Genomic DNA, 16750 nt, shown 5'->3' with positions numbered 1-16750 from the left:
AATATTTTTATTGCAGTAATTCCAGGATGAAAATATGTGGAAGCAATAGCTACTATGAATAGAATAATTATGTTCTCAAAAGCAGTGTAGTCTAGTCATTCATGTATGGGTCTCAGGCAATACTAGGGGCTTTATTCTTACATCCATAGCAAAACATAATAGACATGGTTTTTCTTCATCAGTTTTGTTCCTTTGAACTTGAGTGTGCTAAAAATTCTATACTAAGAATTTTGAAATAAAATAACTTTATTCTTCTGAATCTTCTCCTGAATTTTTAAATGCTAACAAATAGTTACAGTTGAAAATTATAGTTATTTAGAAGGATTCTTTTTTTTTTCTTAATAGTACATACTATGTTGTGTTCAGATTCTGGGGCAATAAATTTTCTTTTATTCTTGTTTAGCAATGCCTTTACAATTATTTCCTTTTTTAATGACAGGTTCCCCCAAATTAGTTAGTTTTGTTTTTGTTTTTACCAATATATCAAGTATGTAAATGACAATTTTCAACTCAGTATACTTAAGACAATGTGGTGTTGAATTCAAATTTGAATCTCCAGTATGTCTGTCTCCAGTAAAACTATGTGAATGTTTGTTTAATTATTACCCCTGCATTGTTCATGACTTATGTAATTATTTTTCTTCTGAGTTAATGATCAATATTTTCATTTGTCTTGGTGAATAGTTATGGAAATAGTCTTAATTTCATGTCTATTTATTGATAAATTTATATTTTTTTCTGTGAGAGGAAGTTTGTGAGTTGAAAGTAATTTTTGGAAAGTTTATGGTTCTATTTTCAGATATTATTTGAATTTTTAATTGTTGGAAAAAACATAACATAAAACTTACCAACTTAAGCTGTACAGTACAGTGTGTTAAATATATTCTCATGTTTGTACCACTGGGGAAAAATGCAATGCTCCTGGGCATGAGCATAAATTGATATCAATAGTGAGACTTTGCCACCATTAATTCTAAAATATGTGGCATTAACTTAGCAGGAGTAGAAATAAGTAAGGATATTGATATTTGTGACTTGAAAAGATGTAGACAGATATTTTCCAGTGACAAAACATTTGGTAAAGTGGCTATCTCTAATTGCCTTCCAATGCTGTATTTCTTTTGGAACAGTTTGGAAAGCAGAATATTAGTAGTGAGTTGGGGTTGTGACTGGTTACATTTAGCAAGGCATGAGAAGAAAGAGGTGATCACTGGCAAGAATTGGCTGGCTTGTAAGCAGGTATGGAAAGGAATTTAGAACAGGGAAAACCAGAAATAAGATTGAAAAGTCATTGTACAAAATAGTCTATTAAGACAGTTTTGTGGCGAAGATCAGATAATAGATATGACTTCCCATCAAGTCCGATGCCTTCAAAGTAGTTTCCATCATGGAGAAAGAGACAGAGGCAGAGAGCAACAGAGAGACATGGTGCCAACAAAGAAGAGGATTAAACCAGGCTTGAGAATTATATCTAGGAAAGAACTTTTTGTGAGGTTGCAGGAGCATGGAATTGACTATAAACAGATCAGAAACTCACTAAATTTTTTAGATAATTATATTGCCAAAGAAACCATAAGCTTGGTCTTAAAAAGTCATTTTGCTATGTGAGCTCAAAACCAAACCTTAGGCCCCAAAATTTGCACAGGCAGGAAGAAGCTGAGGAGGACAAATTCTCCAATCCCCAAATTAGGTTTGAACTATAGAGGGAAAAGGACAAAAAAGAACATCCAAAGAGATAGAATCAGGAGCCACAGAGAACAGTGGATGAGAGAGCTTATCCCAGATAGCACACTGAGAGACCAACAAAGGAATTTACCCTACTGCCAGGGCAGGGGGGCCTCACAATGCCTGCCTGGCAGATTTCATCATTGCTGTGGACCAGCAACTGCTGAGCCTCTCAGCCATTATTCCCTACCCCTTTTTATGGGAGTGTTTAGTCAGTTATCCTGTTCCTGCTCCACTTTTATACATTATGCACATGTTTGTATATGCATGTGTGTATATATGCATGCATATTTGTGTGTGTGTGTGTGTGTGTGTGTCTAGGGGGGCAGATAACTTGTCTTTATAGTTTATAGGGCACCATATCAGGTTTCACCATCTCAGAAAATGGTACTGCTATTTATACTTTTGCTTAGCCTAAAGAAAGACTTTAAAAAAAAATTCTCTTCTCTCAGATTGTTTATCCAGCTCATTAGTCTTACTGGCAAAATAAATCCAGAAGTTGACCACTTGTCACTACCTCCATTTCTGCCTCTCTGGTCTAAGTCACCATGATGTCCCTCCAGAATTACTCAAAAAGCCTCCTGATTGGTACCCTCCTCCTATCATTCCGACCGTACAATTTATTTTCCCCACAGCAGCCTGAGCTATCTTTTTAGAGTGGAAGTGAGACAGTGTGAATGCTCTGCTCCGAAGTCTCCATGGCTTCTCCTCACATTTAAAAACCAAAGTCCCTGGCCTCCTCACCAGTCATTCTCCCCAGGTACGAAGTGCCACCCACTCTGCCCTCCTTACCGTTCCTCAAACATGCAGAGCATCCTCTCAGCTCGGGTTCCCCCTCTCCCCATGGCCATCTGCATGGCCCACTTCTTCATTCCATGACTATCTTTGCTCCAGTAACACTTGCTCATAAAGACCCAACCACTTTGCCACTCTTTATTTTTCTTTGTACCCCACATCATCACCTGACGTTTTATGGAATATTTAAGGGGCTTTGTTTTGTTTACTGATGTATACCTTACCCCAAAACAGGGCCTGAAACATGGTAGGTGTTTAACAAATACTCACAATGTGAATGAGTATCTTGTTTGCTGCTATATCTCACCATTAATGTGTCACAAAATAAATGCCATTAGAGTGTAGAATAGGATGGACCCAATGCTATCTGGGGTGGTAAGTGAAAACCTCCCAGCAGGGCTAGCTCCATGGATGCCCAACCCGTGCAGTCGTGCAGGCCTTGCATTTAGAAGAGCACTGCTCTTGGTTGAACGCTCTGCTGCTGCTCTCTTGAAATTCTTAATAATTTTGAACAAGGAGACCTGCTTTTTTTGTAGTGATATAATTCACACACCATACAATTCACCATCTTAAAGTGTACAATTCAGTGTTTTTTAGTATATTCACAAAGTTGTGCAACCATCATCACTATCTAATTCCAGAACATTTTCATTACCCCAAAAAGAAACCCCACACCTGCTGGTAGTCATTCCCCATTTCCCATATCCCCATGCCCCTGGAAAACATTAATATACTTTCTGACTAAATTTGCCTCTTCTGTACACTTCATATAAGTGAAATCATACAATATATAACGTTCTGTGTTAGGCTTCTTTCACTTAGCGTCAAGGTGTAGCATGTATCAGTACTTCGTTTCCTTTTATGGCTGGGTAATATTCCAGTGTAAAGTTATACCACATTTTGTTTGCTGATTCATCCATTAATAGATATTTGGGTTGTTTCTACTTTTGGTCTATCATGAATAATACTACTATGAACATTCATGTATAAGTTTTTGCATGACTGTATGTTTTTAATTTTCTTGGATGTATACCTAGGAGTGGAATTGCTGGGTCGTATGACTACTCTATGTTTAACTTTTTGGGAAACTGCCAAGCTGTTTTCCACAGAGACTGTAGTATTTAATATTCCCACCAGCAGTGAATGAGGGTTCCAATTTCTCTGCATCCTCCCAACACTTGGTATTTTCTGTTATTAATAATACTTGTTATCTTTTAATTATAGCCATCCTAGAGGATGTGAAATGTATATCATTGTGGTTTTGGCTTGCATTTCCCTAATGACTATGCTGAACATCTTTTCATGTGCCTATTGGTCATTTGTACACCATCTTTGGGGAAATGTCTATTCAAATTCTTTGACCATTTTTATATATTTATTTTTATAGAAGTATAGTGGACTCACGATGTGTTAATTTCTGGTGTATAGCAAAGTGATTCAGTTATACATACATACATATATATATATATATATATATATATATATATATATATATATATACACACACACACATATATATATTCTTTTTCATATTGTTTTCCCTTATAGGTTATTACAAAATATTGAGTATAGTTCCCTGTGCTATACAGTAGGTCCTTGTTGGTTATCTATTTTATATATAGTAGTGTGTATGTGTTAATCTCACACCTAATTTATCCCTCCCCCTCTACAGTTTCCCCTTTGGTAACCATAAGTTTGTTTTCTATATCTATGAGTCTATTTCTGTTTTGTATATAAGTTTATTTGTATCATTTTCTTTTTTAGATTCCACATATAAGCAATATCATATGATATTTGTCTTTGTCTGACTTACTTCACTTAGTATGATAATCTCTAGGTCTATTTGTGTTGCTGTAAATGGTATTATTTCATTTGTTTTATGACTAATTCTTTTTTATAACTAGCATTGTATATATTTTCCACATCTTCTTTATCCATTCATCTGTCGATGGACAGGATATTAGGGTTGCTTCCATGTTCTGGCTATTGTAACTATTTTTAAACTTAAATGTTTTTGTTTTTTAATTGTTGAATCATAATATGTCTTTATATATTCTGTATGCTAGATCAGGTATATGATTTGCAAATATTTTCTCCCATTTTGTGAGTTTTTTTACCTTTGTGATAGTGTCCTTTGAAGCAAAAAAGTTTTGAATTTTTGTGAAGCCCAATTTATTTATTTAATATATTTGGTAGCTTGAGATTTAGGTGTCTAAGAAAGCTTTGCCTAATTCAAGGTCACTAAAATTTGTGCCTTGGATTTCTTCTAGGAATTTTATAGTTTTAGCTCTTACATTTAGGTCTTTGATACATTTGGAGTTAAATTTTGTATATGGTATGAGGCTGTCATCCATATTCATATTTTATTTGTAAATATGCAGTTGCTCCAGCACCATTTGTTGAAAAGATTGATCTTTCTTCACTGAATCCCCTTGGCATCCTTGTCAAAAAGCAATTTACCATAAATGCATAGGTATATTTATTTATTTATGTGTTTATTTATTTAAGTTCTATTCCATTGATGTATATGCTAGCACCACACTGCCTTGATTACTATAGCTTTGTAACAAGGTTTTTTTCCTCATGTTTTTTTTTTTTTTTTAAGATTCTTTTCCCATGTAGGCCATTACAGAGTATAGAGTAGAGTTCCCTGTGCTATACAGCAGGTTCTTATTAGTTATCTATTTTATATATAGTAAATGGTATGTATATGTCTGTCCCAATCTCCCAGTTTATCCCTGCCCCCTTATCCCCTGGTAACCATAAGCTTGTTTTCTACATTCACGACTCTACTTCTATTTTATAAATAAGTTCATTTGTACCCTTGTTTTTAGATAATACATATAAGCAATATCATATGATATTTTTCTTTCTGTGTCTGGCTTACTTCACTCACTATGACAATCTCTAGGTCCATCCATGTTGCTGCAAATAGTATTATTTTGTTCTTTTTTATGGCTGAGTACTATTCCATTGTATATATGTGCCATATCTTCTTTATCCGTTATTCTGTTGATGGACATTTAGGATGCTTCCATGTCCTGGCTATTATAAATAGTGCTGCAATGAACATTGGGGTGCATGTATCTTTTTGAATTATGGTTTCCTCCAGGTATATGCCCAGGAGTTGGATTGCTGGGTCACATGGTAGTTCTATTTTTAGTTTTTTAAGGAACCTCCATACTGTTCTCCATAGTGGCTGTATCAATTTACATTCCCACCAACAGTGTAGGAGGGTTCCCTTTTCTCCACACCCTCTTCAGCATTTATAGTTTGTAGATTTTTTGATGATGGCCATTCTGACTGGTGTGAGGTGATACCTCATTGAAGTTTTGATTTGCATTTCTCTAATTAGTTGTAATAAGTTTTTAAACTGTGAAGTATGAATCCTCCAATTACATTTGTATATTTTGATTTTTTAAGCTATTATGAGTCCCTTGCATTTGCACCTGAATTTTAGGATCAGCTTGTCAATTTCTGAAAAATAAGCAGTAATAATTTTGATAGGAATTGAATTAAATCTACAGATCAATTTGGGGAATACTGTCATGTTAACAATATTAAGTCTTTCAACCCATAAACATGATATGCCTTTCTATTTATTTAGGTCTTATTTAATTTATTTCAACAATGTTTTATAGTTTTTGTGTATAAGTCCTGCACTTATTTTGTTAAAATTTTTCCTAAGTATTCTATTCTCTTTGATGCTATTTTCAATAACGTTATTTTATGAGCTTTATTTTCAGATGGTTCATTACTAGTGTATAGAAATCCAACTAACTTTTTTTTTTTTTTTGCTGTACGCGGGCCTCTCACTGTTGTGGCCTCTCCCGTTGCGGAGCACAGGCTCCGGACGCGCAGGCTCAGCGGCCATGGCTCACGGGCCCAGCCACTCCACAGCATGTGGGATCTTCCCGGACTGGGGCACGAACCCGTGTCCGCTGCATCGGCAGGCGGACTCTCAACCACTGCGCCACCAGGGAAGCCCACAACTAACTTTTATGTTGATTTTGTATCCTGTATTCTTGCTGAACTCCTTTATTAGCTCTAATAGTTTTGTGTGTATGTGTGTGTGCGCGTGCGTGGATTTTCTGTGTACCTGATTATGTCATCTCCAAATCAAGATAGTTTTAATTCTTTTTCATTCTGGATGTCTTTTGTTTCATTTTCTTGACAATTTCCCTGGCTAGAACCTTTAGCACAATGTTGAATAGGGGTGACAAGATGGTACATGCTTTTCTCTTTCCTGAACTCAGGGGAGAGCTTTCAGTATTTTATCATTAAGCATGATGTTAGAGGGCCTGAATTTTTATGTTGTATTTGGTCCTACATATTATGTAGCTGGTCCTGCCTCATAAAGAAGAGCACAGTTGGGCTGAGGATTAAAAGAGAAGTAGGAGCTCCCCAGAAGGTTAGGAGGAGGAGAGAGAACAATATGTGCAATATTAGATTCTGGATCTCAAAGTGATTCAGTGGCTGGTGTGTTAAGGTCAAGTGAGACTGAAGAAAATAGAGATTGGAGGGGCAGGTAGACTGAACCACTGTAGGCTTGCTGACTTTATTAAAGAGCTTTAGTTTTACTTTGTGACTTTTTGCGTGGGACACTATCATATCTGATACACAATAGCAAAGAATGGAATAAAGGAAAATGAAGCTAGAAATTGAGGCAAGGAGGACAAATCATGGATTACTGCAATATTTGAGACAGTGAATCTAAGCCTTGCCAGCTTTACCTTGGAACAGCTATATTCTTGGTTTTGAAGACTTTAGCTTCCTTCTTTTATTATTTTTTTAATGAAAAAACTTTAGTTATAAAAAAATGTAATTGTATCAGTAATTCTAGAATGTCCTGCATTTGCATCTTACTCACCACCCTTATTCACATTAGGCATTTCCCAACACATTAGCAGAATCAAAACATATTCTTTTTCTCACTTCCTTTTTCCTTTCTACTCACCTCCCTTCCTTCCTTTTTCTTTACATTAATCAGTTAATTAATTCCTCAAAGTTTATTTAGGACCTAAGAGGCTAAACTAGATCTGTAACACATTCCTTGTCCCTGAAGAGCCTATAGATCTATGAGTGGCTGAAATGAAGGAAGGCAGCCATATTTCAAACAGAGTGTGATGCATCATTGTTATCCTTCAGTCACACATGGTCACCTACCACAGCTCTGTCACTGTGGCCTTTGTTAAGAAAAGTTTATAGCCTCTGATATATACATGATAGTGTTTAATAAGTACCACTTTGTTGTATTAGTTCAGGTTGGAATGATTGAAAGGACTAGAGTTAGAATTAGTGACTAAGTTTACAGAAGCAGTAAAAAGAACCAAAGAACCAAACCAACTAGATCCTTAAATGTCAGATGAACTGGAGCTGCTGCTTGATTGCATATAGCTATAGATTCCTAGTCAATTCACAGATCTGGAAAGTGATGGGTCATTTCGGAGAGCGCACCTCTATCCTCCAAATTACATAACACTAAATCCATGTCATTAAATAAATGATTCTAACCCCTTTTTTTCCCTTGCCTTTATTGGATTTCAATGTTCAGTACACATTCAAATTATTTAATTTTGATATCCCTTTTATGATCAAATGTCCTACTTTTGAAATGGAAAGCTCAGTTGGCCATGTTCCCTGTTAAGTTTAAGAAGATTTTATCATTTAAATAAATTAAACCTTCTAGCATGGGCTCCACAGAACCTAATGAAGCAAGGAGAAGACAAGCTTAAATGAAATAAACCTCTTTGCTGATAGAAAGAGTACAGACTAATGTGCATTCTACCAATAAATGTGTGGCTAGAATCATAGCCTGGTTCGTGATTTTTCTTTTTTAATTTTGTCCTTAATTTTTTGGTGTTCATTAGCAATTTGATTTGCCATTGAGCAAAAGACACAGAATACATGAAGTGCAGAAGGTTCTAGGTTAATAACACTGAGGAAAAAAAACAAATGTTGCATTTTTTAAAAGCTAATTTGATTATCAAACACCATGTTGATAATCATCGATATATATTTTTTTACATGGTTTAATTCATGTAAGTTGATCTCCTATGAACTTCACTCAGATCCTTTATCATTTCCTAAAATAATGTTTTGGGGGATTTTGTTTTTTAATCTTTGCCTTCTAGGGAAAAATCATCATCATTTCCATGTTATCATTAAGCAGAATTCATCTATATAGCTTATGTATTGAATTATTGAATTAACAGGAATATTTTTGCTTTCTGTATGACACATTACCAATGTAAGAATCAACTGGATTATGAAAACTCTTATTGTTTGGAGATTCTTTCAATTACCAAAAAGTAGCATGCAGATTTTTAAACTAAACTATACACTGTTTTGGAAGGTTTAACTAAATAAAATTTATCAATCTTTCTATTCCTTATTAATTTGAACCATTTTATTTTACATGATTAAAAAGTTAAAGGTAAAAAACACTTCTTTTAAAGGAAAGATTCAGCATGAGCTCAGATAATTTGAGAGTGTTCATACTTGTAATAGTAATGTAGAATAATTTCCATCATATTTTTTATGATGAGATGTAGTCTCCTTAGTAATAAAAATAGATTGTTATTCAAACTTGGAGTTTAGGGTCATAAAGTGATCCTCAAAACTATAAGGACTTATAAGGATGGCTTATTGCATTTAAAGGTTTTGAAATACAGTAAGTTTTGTTTTATTTGTTATATAATGAATTTTTTATATTAAGACACAACAAAAAGCTATCATGCTTTACATGTAAGACATAAATCAACTGGTTGTGACACCTCAGTAGATTATTAGTCTTTAAACCCTGTAAATATAATAAAATCAACTCTTTTTTTGTTTCTTTGTTTTTAATTTCAGGGCCTATATTCTCTTACCTTGCATTAGGAAAGTTTTGCTTTGTCATCAACTAGAAAATAAGTTCTTAATGGATGTCATTCTATTCTTACAATTGAAGGATTCTGATTCAAGTTCTTTAAAGATTGATTTGTGGGTCAAAGATCTGAACCTGATTCTACTCAGCAAGAATTTGTCAACTCTACTTGTTTAACAAGCACAGAGCTTCAATTGTTTGTTCAATTCACCACTTTGAGGAATGGTTCATCATGGCAAATGCTCTATGAAGGGTTACCTGTTGGATGTTAAACTACTTCACCCACTCACCTATCCAGGTTTTCACAGGGTCCAGAAGGTGGTGTCAGAGTTATTTTGAGGAGCTGCAGTAGAGTATAATTGTTAAGACTATTTGTAATCCGACTCCTTGGATTTGTATCCTGACCACTTACTAGCTGTGTGACCTAATGCAAACCATTTAAACTCTTTGTGCCTCAGTTTGCTCTTCCATAACATGAGAATAATAGGACCTGCCTCATAGAGTAGTTATGACAGTTAAATGAGATAATATGTTTGTGACCTCTTTGTTATATGCAAATTTTGATAAGTGTTTTTCAATAAGGCATAATTTCTGTTCTGCAGTCAAAAGAAATAAAATAAATTTAGTCTCATTCAGTAAACTCCATTTAAACCAATAGTTTTTTTAGAGTGACCTCAGGCTTAAAAGCTTGGTTATTGTAAATAGTTTATCAAATCCAGGTGTGAACTCTTAGGATTCTGTCTTCCATATACAAAACCTCATTCTTTCTCATTTCATTTTACATCTTCTTGGTGGCAAAATATGCCAACCCATTTCTATCTCATTTGTCCCTCGATGCAGACTGGCAGCCTGGACCTGTGACAGAATTTTTTTTTTCTTTGTTCTCAGTAGTTTGGCATTAGGAGTCTTTGTTCTCCACTTAATAGTAGCAGTACAAATGCCTTTGTTGGTTCTTGGTGGGGTGGGGCCGGCTGGTGATAAGGGAAACTGGAGAAAGAAGCCTTTTTCTACTGATATTTTACATGGGTACATCATACCCTTAAATCACAAAGCATCCCAAACTCGGTAAGCACACAATAATTTTAAGCAATTATTAGCCATTGTATTGAAAATTTAAAACATAAAGCTGTGGCCTAAAATGTCCACAGATTCTCAGTCTCCAGGAACCCCAAATCTTTCATAAACTGTGAACTTCACATGGCAGTATCAGTATGTCCCATTCAGGTAAATAATGCATGATTTCTTAGTGTGTGTCCTAAATATTGCATGGATGTCCTGCATTTTATCTGACACCCCTATGTGCCCTCCTCCACTGTTCATTTGAAATAGATGTTTTTTTCCCCAAACACGAAGGGTAATCTCAGTTACCACACTGCACTAAGGCTATGTCTTTCCAAGGTTAAGTAACTACCTTTAAAAAGGCAAACAAGGTCAGAGCGGAGTGGGAAGGAGGATGTCATGTCAGTTGATAGAATTAAAGTAAATGCCTTTTCAATGAACGGGGATGATATAGGAATAGAGTATCTGTGTTTCCATGTTTTGATTTGTCCAGTACCAAAGAGTGTTAATATCTTGAAGGTTTAGCACAAGCCCTGTTTACTCAGGAAGCATAAGAAACATGTCAACCCTTTGAAAGACTTCTAATTAAACTCCTAGAACTTTGATGTCAGACTTAGAGATTAGTATTACATTTTAAAAAAATAGCCAATTTCATGTGCCAGTAGAGAAGGAAAAATATGCTGGTATTAATAGACAGTTATTGAATTTAGAGAATATTTATTTTAAAATACAAATTATTGCCACTTGATAAGCTATATTTAGTGTATCAATCTTAATTTAGAAAATGTGCTTTTAGATGGAGGATTGCTTCTCCTTGACTTTTGTGTTTACAGTGATCATCACTAGTATTGGTTTCTAGTATAAGGTCAATGACTATATGTTATTCCTGGAAGCTGCTGAATCTCTAAGAGGTGATGAAAATGTTTTCAAACAGGAAGTATTTTACAAGAGCTCAAGGGAGACAACCAGCATACTTTGAGTGTCTATTATGTGCTGGAGACTATGTGCTTCACATGTATTTCTAATCTAACCAACAGCTTAATGAGAGAGGGTGATGGAGGTAAGTAATTTTGCTAGCGTCATAAAATTGTCTGATTCTGAAAGCACATTAATATAGCTCCCTTGTGAATATTCCTTAAAACCCTCATCTGCAGTTATTTTGTTCTTTAGATGACTGATCAAAAATCTCACGCTTACCAAATTCACGTCTAACTCTGATAATATAAGTGGTAATAATTTCTTACATAGTCAGCCTTTTAAATTTCTCTTGATGGAGTTCTAACTTCTTCCCAGTATTATTTTCAAAATGTATTTTTAATAAAATTTATGCTTACTTATTTGTGAATACTCATCTAACACTACATGTACTATGCATTTAATTTGATATTTGAATTTTAAAGAATATTGGAATTTGAAGAGTCCAACCTCCTCCTCAGTGAAAGTATTACACAGACAACATTCGTATTTCTGTTTGGCTATTTCAGTGGTGTGAGTTTCATGAGTTTTCAAGGCAGTTTATTCAATTAATAGGTAATAGTTTGAAATGAAATTTGTATACTGACTTGGTATTTACCTTCCAGAAACTTCTAAGTATAAATCCTTGTTCTGCCCTCTGGAGCCACATAAATAAATTTAATCCCTCCTCCCACCCAACCCAGGTGCTATGTTGGTAAACTGTTTAACTTTTCAGTAGTTTTATAGCCTAGAAGTCTTACTATTTGGCCCCTAAACAGAGGATGGCATTAAAAATGGCTTTGGATCATATCTATATGATTCAAAAGAAAACCTTACAAAAAATAGTGATGTATTGCAAGGAAAATTAAGAGCTAAATGTTTTATTACATGTAAAAGTATACACACATGTATATATAAACTAACATAAATGTTTACATTTATATATTTTCTATGAAATGGGAACATGAACATAAAAGCAAATAGCTCTGTTCAGTTGTCTCTTTACTATACTCCCTCTCTGATATGCAAGGAAGTGGAACTAAGTAAGCTAAGCAAGCTTCATCAGTGTTTCTATGTTGAATTTTAAGTGTATTGCATCTGTTAACTGGCATTGGAATATTTTTCCCTTTAGAAATGATCTTACCCTATCTTTAAGGGTTTCCTTTATAAAACAAAGTACAACTGGTATCTTGTCACACAAATATAAAGTCATATGTTTTTATTTATTTTCAATGAGATAATTTTATTATTTTTTTAACATCTTTATTGGAGTATAATTGCTTTACAATGGTATGTTACTTTCTGCTGTATAACATAGTGAATCAGCTATACATATACATATATCCGCATATACCCTCCCTCTTGCATCTCCCTCCCACCCTCCCTATCCCAGCCCTCTAGGTGGTCACAAAACACCGAGCTGATCTCCCTGTGCTACGCGGCTGCTTCCCACTAGCTATCTGTTTTACATTTGGTAGTGTACATGTGTCCATGCCACTCTCTCACGTCACCCCAGCTTACCCTTCCCCCTCCCCGTGTCCTCAAGTTGATTCTCTACATCTGCATCTTTATTCCTGTCCTGCTCCGAGGTTCTTCAGAACCTTTTTTTTTTTTTTTTTAGATTCCATATATATGTGTTAACATACGGTATTTGTTTTTCTCTTTCTGACTTACTTCACTCTGTATGACAGACTCTAGGTCCATCCATCTCATTACAAATAACTAAGTTTTGTTTCTTTATATGGCTGAGTAATATTCCATTGTATATATGTACCACATCTTCTTTATCCATTCATCTTTCGATGGACACTTAGGTAGCTTCCATGTCCTGGCTATTCTAAATAGTGCTGCAATGAACACTATGGTACATGTCTCTTTTTGAATTATGGTTTTCTCAGGGTATATGTCCAGTAGTGGATTGCTAGGCCATATGGTAGTTCTATTTTTAGTTTTTTAAGGAACCTCCATACTGTTCTCCATAGTGGCTGTATCAATTTACATTCCCACCAACAGTGCAAGAGGGTTCCCTTTTCTCCACACCCTCTCCAGCATTTATTGTTTGTAGATTTTTTGATGATGGCCATTCTGACTGGTGTGAGGTGATACCTCATTGTAGTTTTGATTTGCATTTCTCCAATGATTAGTGATGTTGAGCATTCTTTCATATGTTTGTTGGCAATCTGTATATCTTCTTTGGAGAAACGTCTATTTAGGTCTTCTGCCCATTTTTGGATTGGGTTGTTTGGTTTTTTGATATTGAGCTGCATGAGCTGCTTGTATATCGTGGAGATTAATCCTTTGTCCGTTGCTTCATTTGCAAATATTTCCTCCAATTCTGAGGGTTCTTTTTTCATCTTGTTGATGCTTTCCTTTGCTGTGCAAAAGCTTTTAAGTTTCATTACGTCCCATTTGTTTATTTTTGTTTTTATTTCCATTTCTCTAGGAGGGGGATCAAAAAGGATCTTGCTGTGATTTATGTCATAGAGTGTTCTTCCTGTTTTCCTCTGTGAGTTTTATAGTGTCTGGCCTTACATTTAGATCTTTAGTCCATTTTGAGTTTATTTTTGTGTATGGTGTTAAGGAGTGTTCTAATTTCATTCTTTTACATGTAGCTGTCCAGTCTTCCCAGCACCACTTACTGAAGAGACTGTCTTTTCTCCACTGTATATTCTTGCCTCTTTTATTAAAGATAAGGTGACCATATGTGTGTGGATTTATCTCTGGGCTTTCTATCCTGTTCCATTGATCTATATTTCTGTTTTTGTGCCAGTACCATACTATCTTGATTACTGTAACTTTGTAGTATAGTGTGAAGTCCAGGAGCCTGATTCCTCCAGCTCCATTTTTCTTTCTCAAGACTGCTTTGGCTATTTGGGGTCTTTTGTGTTTCCATACAAATTGTGAAAAATTTTTTCTAGTTCTGTGAAAAATGCCATTGGTAGTTTGATAGGGATTGCATTGAATCTGTTGATTGCTTTGGGTAGTAGAGTCATTTTCACAATGTTGATTCTTCCAATCCAGGAACATAGTATATCTCTCCATCTGTTTGTATCATCTTTGATTTCTTTCATCAGTGTCTTATAATTTTCTGCATACAGGTCTTTTGTCTCCTTGGGTAGGTTTATTCCTAGATATTTTATTCTTTTTGTTGCAATGGTAAATGAGAGTGTTTCCTTAATTTCTCTTTCAGATTTCTCATCATTAGTGTATAGGAATGCAACAGATTTCTGTACATTAATTTTGTATCCTGCTACTTTACCAAATTCATTGATTAGCTCTAGTAGTTTTCTGGTAGCATCTTTAGGATTCTCTATGTATAGTATCATGTCATCTGCAAACAGTGACATCTTTACTTCTTCTTTTCCCATTTTGATTCCTTTTATTTCTTTTTCTTCTGTGATTGCTGTGGCTAAAACTTCCAAAACTATGTTGAATAAGAGTGGTGAGAGTGGGCAACCTTGTCTTGTTCCTAATCTTATTGGAAGTGGTTTCAGTTTTTCACCATTGAGAATGCTGTTGACTGTGGGTTTGTTATATATGGCCTTTATTATGTAGAGGTAGGTTCCCTCTGTGCCTACTGTTTTTATAATCATGCTTTTTATCTCTCTCCCCCTCCACAGATCATTTTCCGCAAAATCAGTGATGTGAAGAAAGAAGAGGAGGAGCGCCTCAGGCAAAAGAATGAGGTCACCCTCAGCATCCCCGTGGACCACCCGGTAAGAAAGCTCTTCCAGAAGTTCAAGCAGCAGAAGGAGCTGCGGAATCAGGGGTCAACGCAGAGTGACCCTGAGCGGAACCATCTGCAGGTAGAAAGCCGCTCCTTACAGAATGGAGCCTCCATCACTGGCACCAGTGTGGTCACCGTGTCACAGATTACGCCCATTCAGACATCTCTGGCCTATGTGAAAGCCAGCGAGTCCCTCAAACAAAACAACCGTGATGCCATGGAACTCAAGCCCAGTGGCGGTGCTGACCCCAAATGTCTCAAAGTCAACAGCCCCATAAGAATGAAGAATGGAAATGGGAAAGGGTGGCTGCGGCTCAAGAATAATATGGGAGCCCATGAGGAGAAGAAGGAAGACTGGAATAATGTCACTAAAGCTGAGTCGATGGGGCTACTCTCTGAGGACCCTAAGGGCAGTGATTCAGAGAACAGCATCACCAAAAATCCACTAAGAAAAACAGATTCTTGTGACAGTGGGATTACAAAAAGTGACCTTCTTTTGGATAAGGCTGGGGAGGCGCGAAGTCCGCTAGAGCATAGCCCCATCCAGGCTGATGCCAAGCACCCCTTTTATCCCATCCCTGAGCAGGCCTTACAGACCACACTGCAGGAAGTCAAACACGAACTCAAAGAGGACATTCAGCTGCTAAGCTGCAGAATGACTGCCCTGGAGAAGCAGGTGGCAGAAATTTTAAAAATACTTTCAGAAAAAAGTGTGCCCCCGACCTCTTCTCCCAAATCCCAAATGCCGCTCCAAGTACCTCCCCAAATACCATGTCAGGATATTTTTAGTGTTTCAAGGCCTGAGTCACCTGAACCTGACAAAGATGAAATCCACTTTTAATATATATATATACACATATATATTTGTTAATATATTAAAAACAGTATATACATCTATATACATATGTGTGTATATACAGTATATACATATATATATATATTTTCACTTGCTTTCAATATGATGAACACAATATGGATTTTGATATGTAAATATTGCATGTCCAGCTGGATTCTGGCCTGCCAAAGAAGATAATTATTAAAAACTTAGATATCGCTTGTATATTATGCAGTTGACTGCATGTACACTTTACATTTATTTATAATCTCTATAATTTTAAAAGGTATGATTTTTGTTAACCAGGCAATGTAATAGTTAAAGAATCAGGGTCCAACCTGCCAATGTTGCCATGACAAATTTGATCTCAGGCCGACTATATTGAGCTGTCATTTCCTCACTCTTCTGTTAAGTTAAAATTATAAATTAATGCCAAGGAAGCATTCAGCATTTTAAAATGTTAGTGCCATTTTGTGAACGCTTTCCATAGGATATTTTTCTGTAACTTAGTGTTAGGTTATTTTCCCCAATAGGCAGTGTTTGCTCCATTTAAATGACTGTTTTGTTGCCTCAGTCAGATAGCAGTGTGGGATGCTGAGAACTTATTGCTATGAGGTTTGTGCATGAATTGCATTTTTGCTCAACTATACCTCTCCTTTTTTAACATTATACTTAGATAGTAATCATAAACTCTTATGTAAGTTATCCCTACTCCCTCTGTCTTAAATAACAGCCACCATCTTATAAGCTGATTTTATCAACCCCATAAATATGAAACTTAATATAG

The 16750-nt window shown here is 35.6% G+C and overlaps 1 protein-coding gene across 1 annotated transcript in view; it reads left to right on the top strand.

The window, feature by feature from the left end:
- The window catches only part of KCNH5 (potassium voltage-gated channel subfamily H member 5), a gene marked incomplete at both ends in the record, with an annotated part of 359387 nt that extends 343418 nt beyond the window's left edge, over window positions 1–15969 (top strand). The window contains one exon of the mRNA XM_081228128.1: window positions 15022–15969. Within this exon, the coding sequence (XP_081084254.1) occupies window positions 15022–15969 (948 nt within the window). The remainder of the gene's footprint in view (window positions 1–15021) is intronic.
- Between the last annotated feature and the right edge of the window lie 781 nt (window positions 15970–16750).

This window comes from Mesoplodon bidens (genome assembly GCF_964165515.1).
Source record: "Mesoplodon bidens genome assembly, chromosome: 3".
Lineage (NCBI taxonomy): Eukaryota > Metazoa > Chordata > Mammalia > Artiodactyla > Ziphiidae > Mesoplodon > Mesoplodon bidens.
Note: the sequence above shows the minus strand (reverse complement) of the source record. Positions and strands in the feature narration are given on the sequence as shown.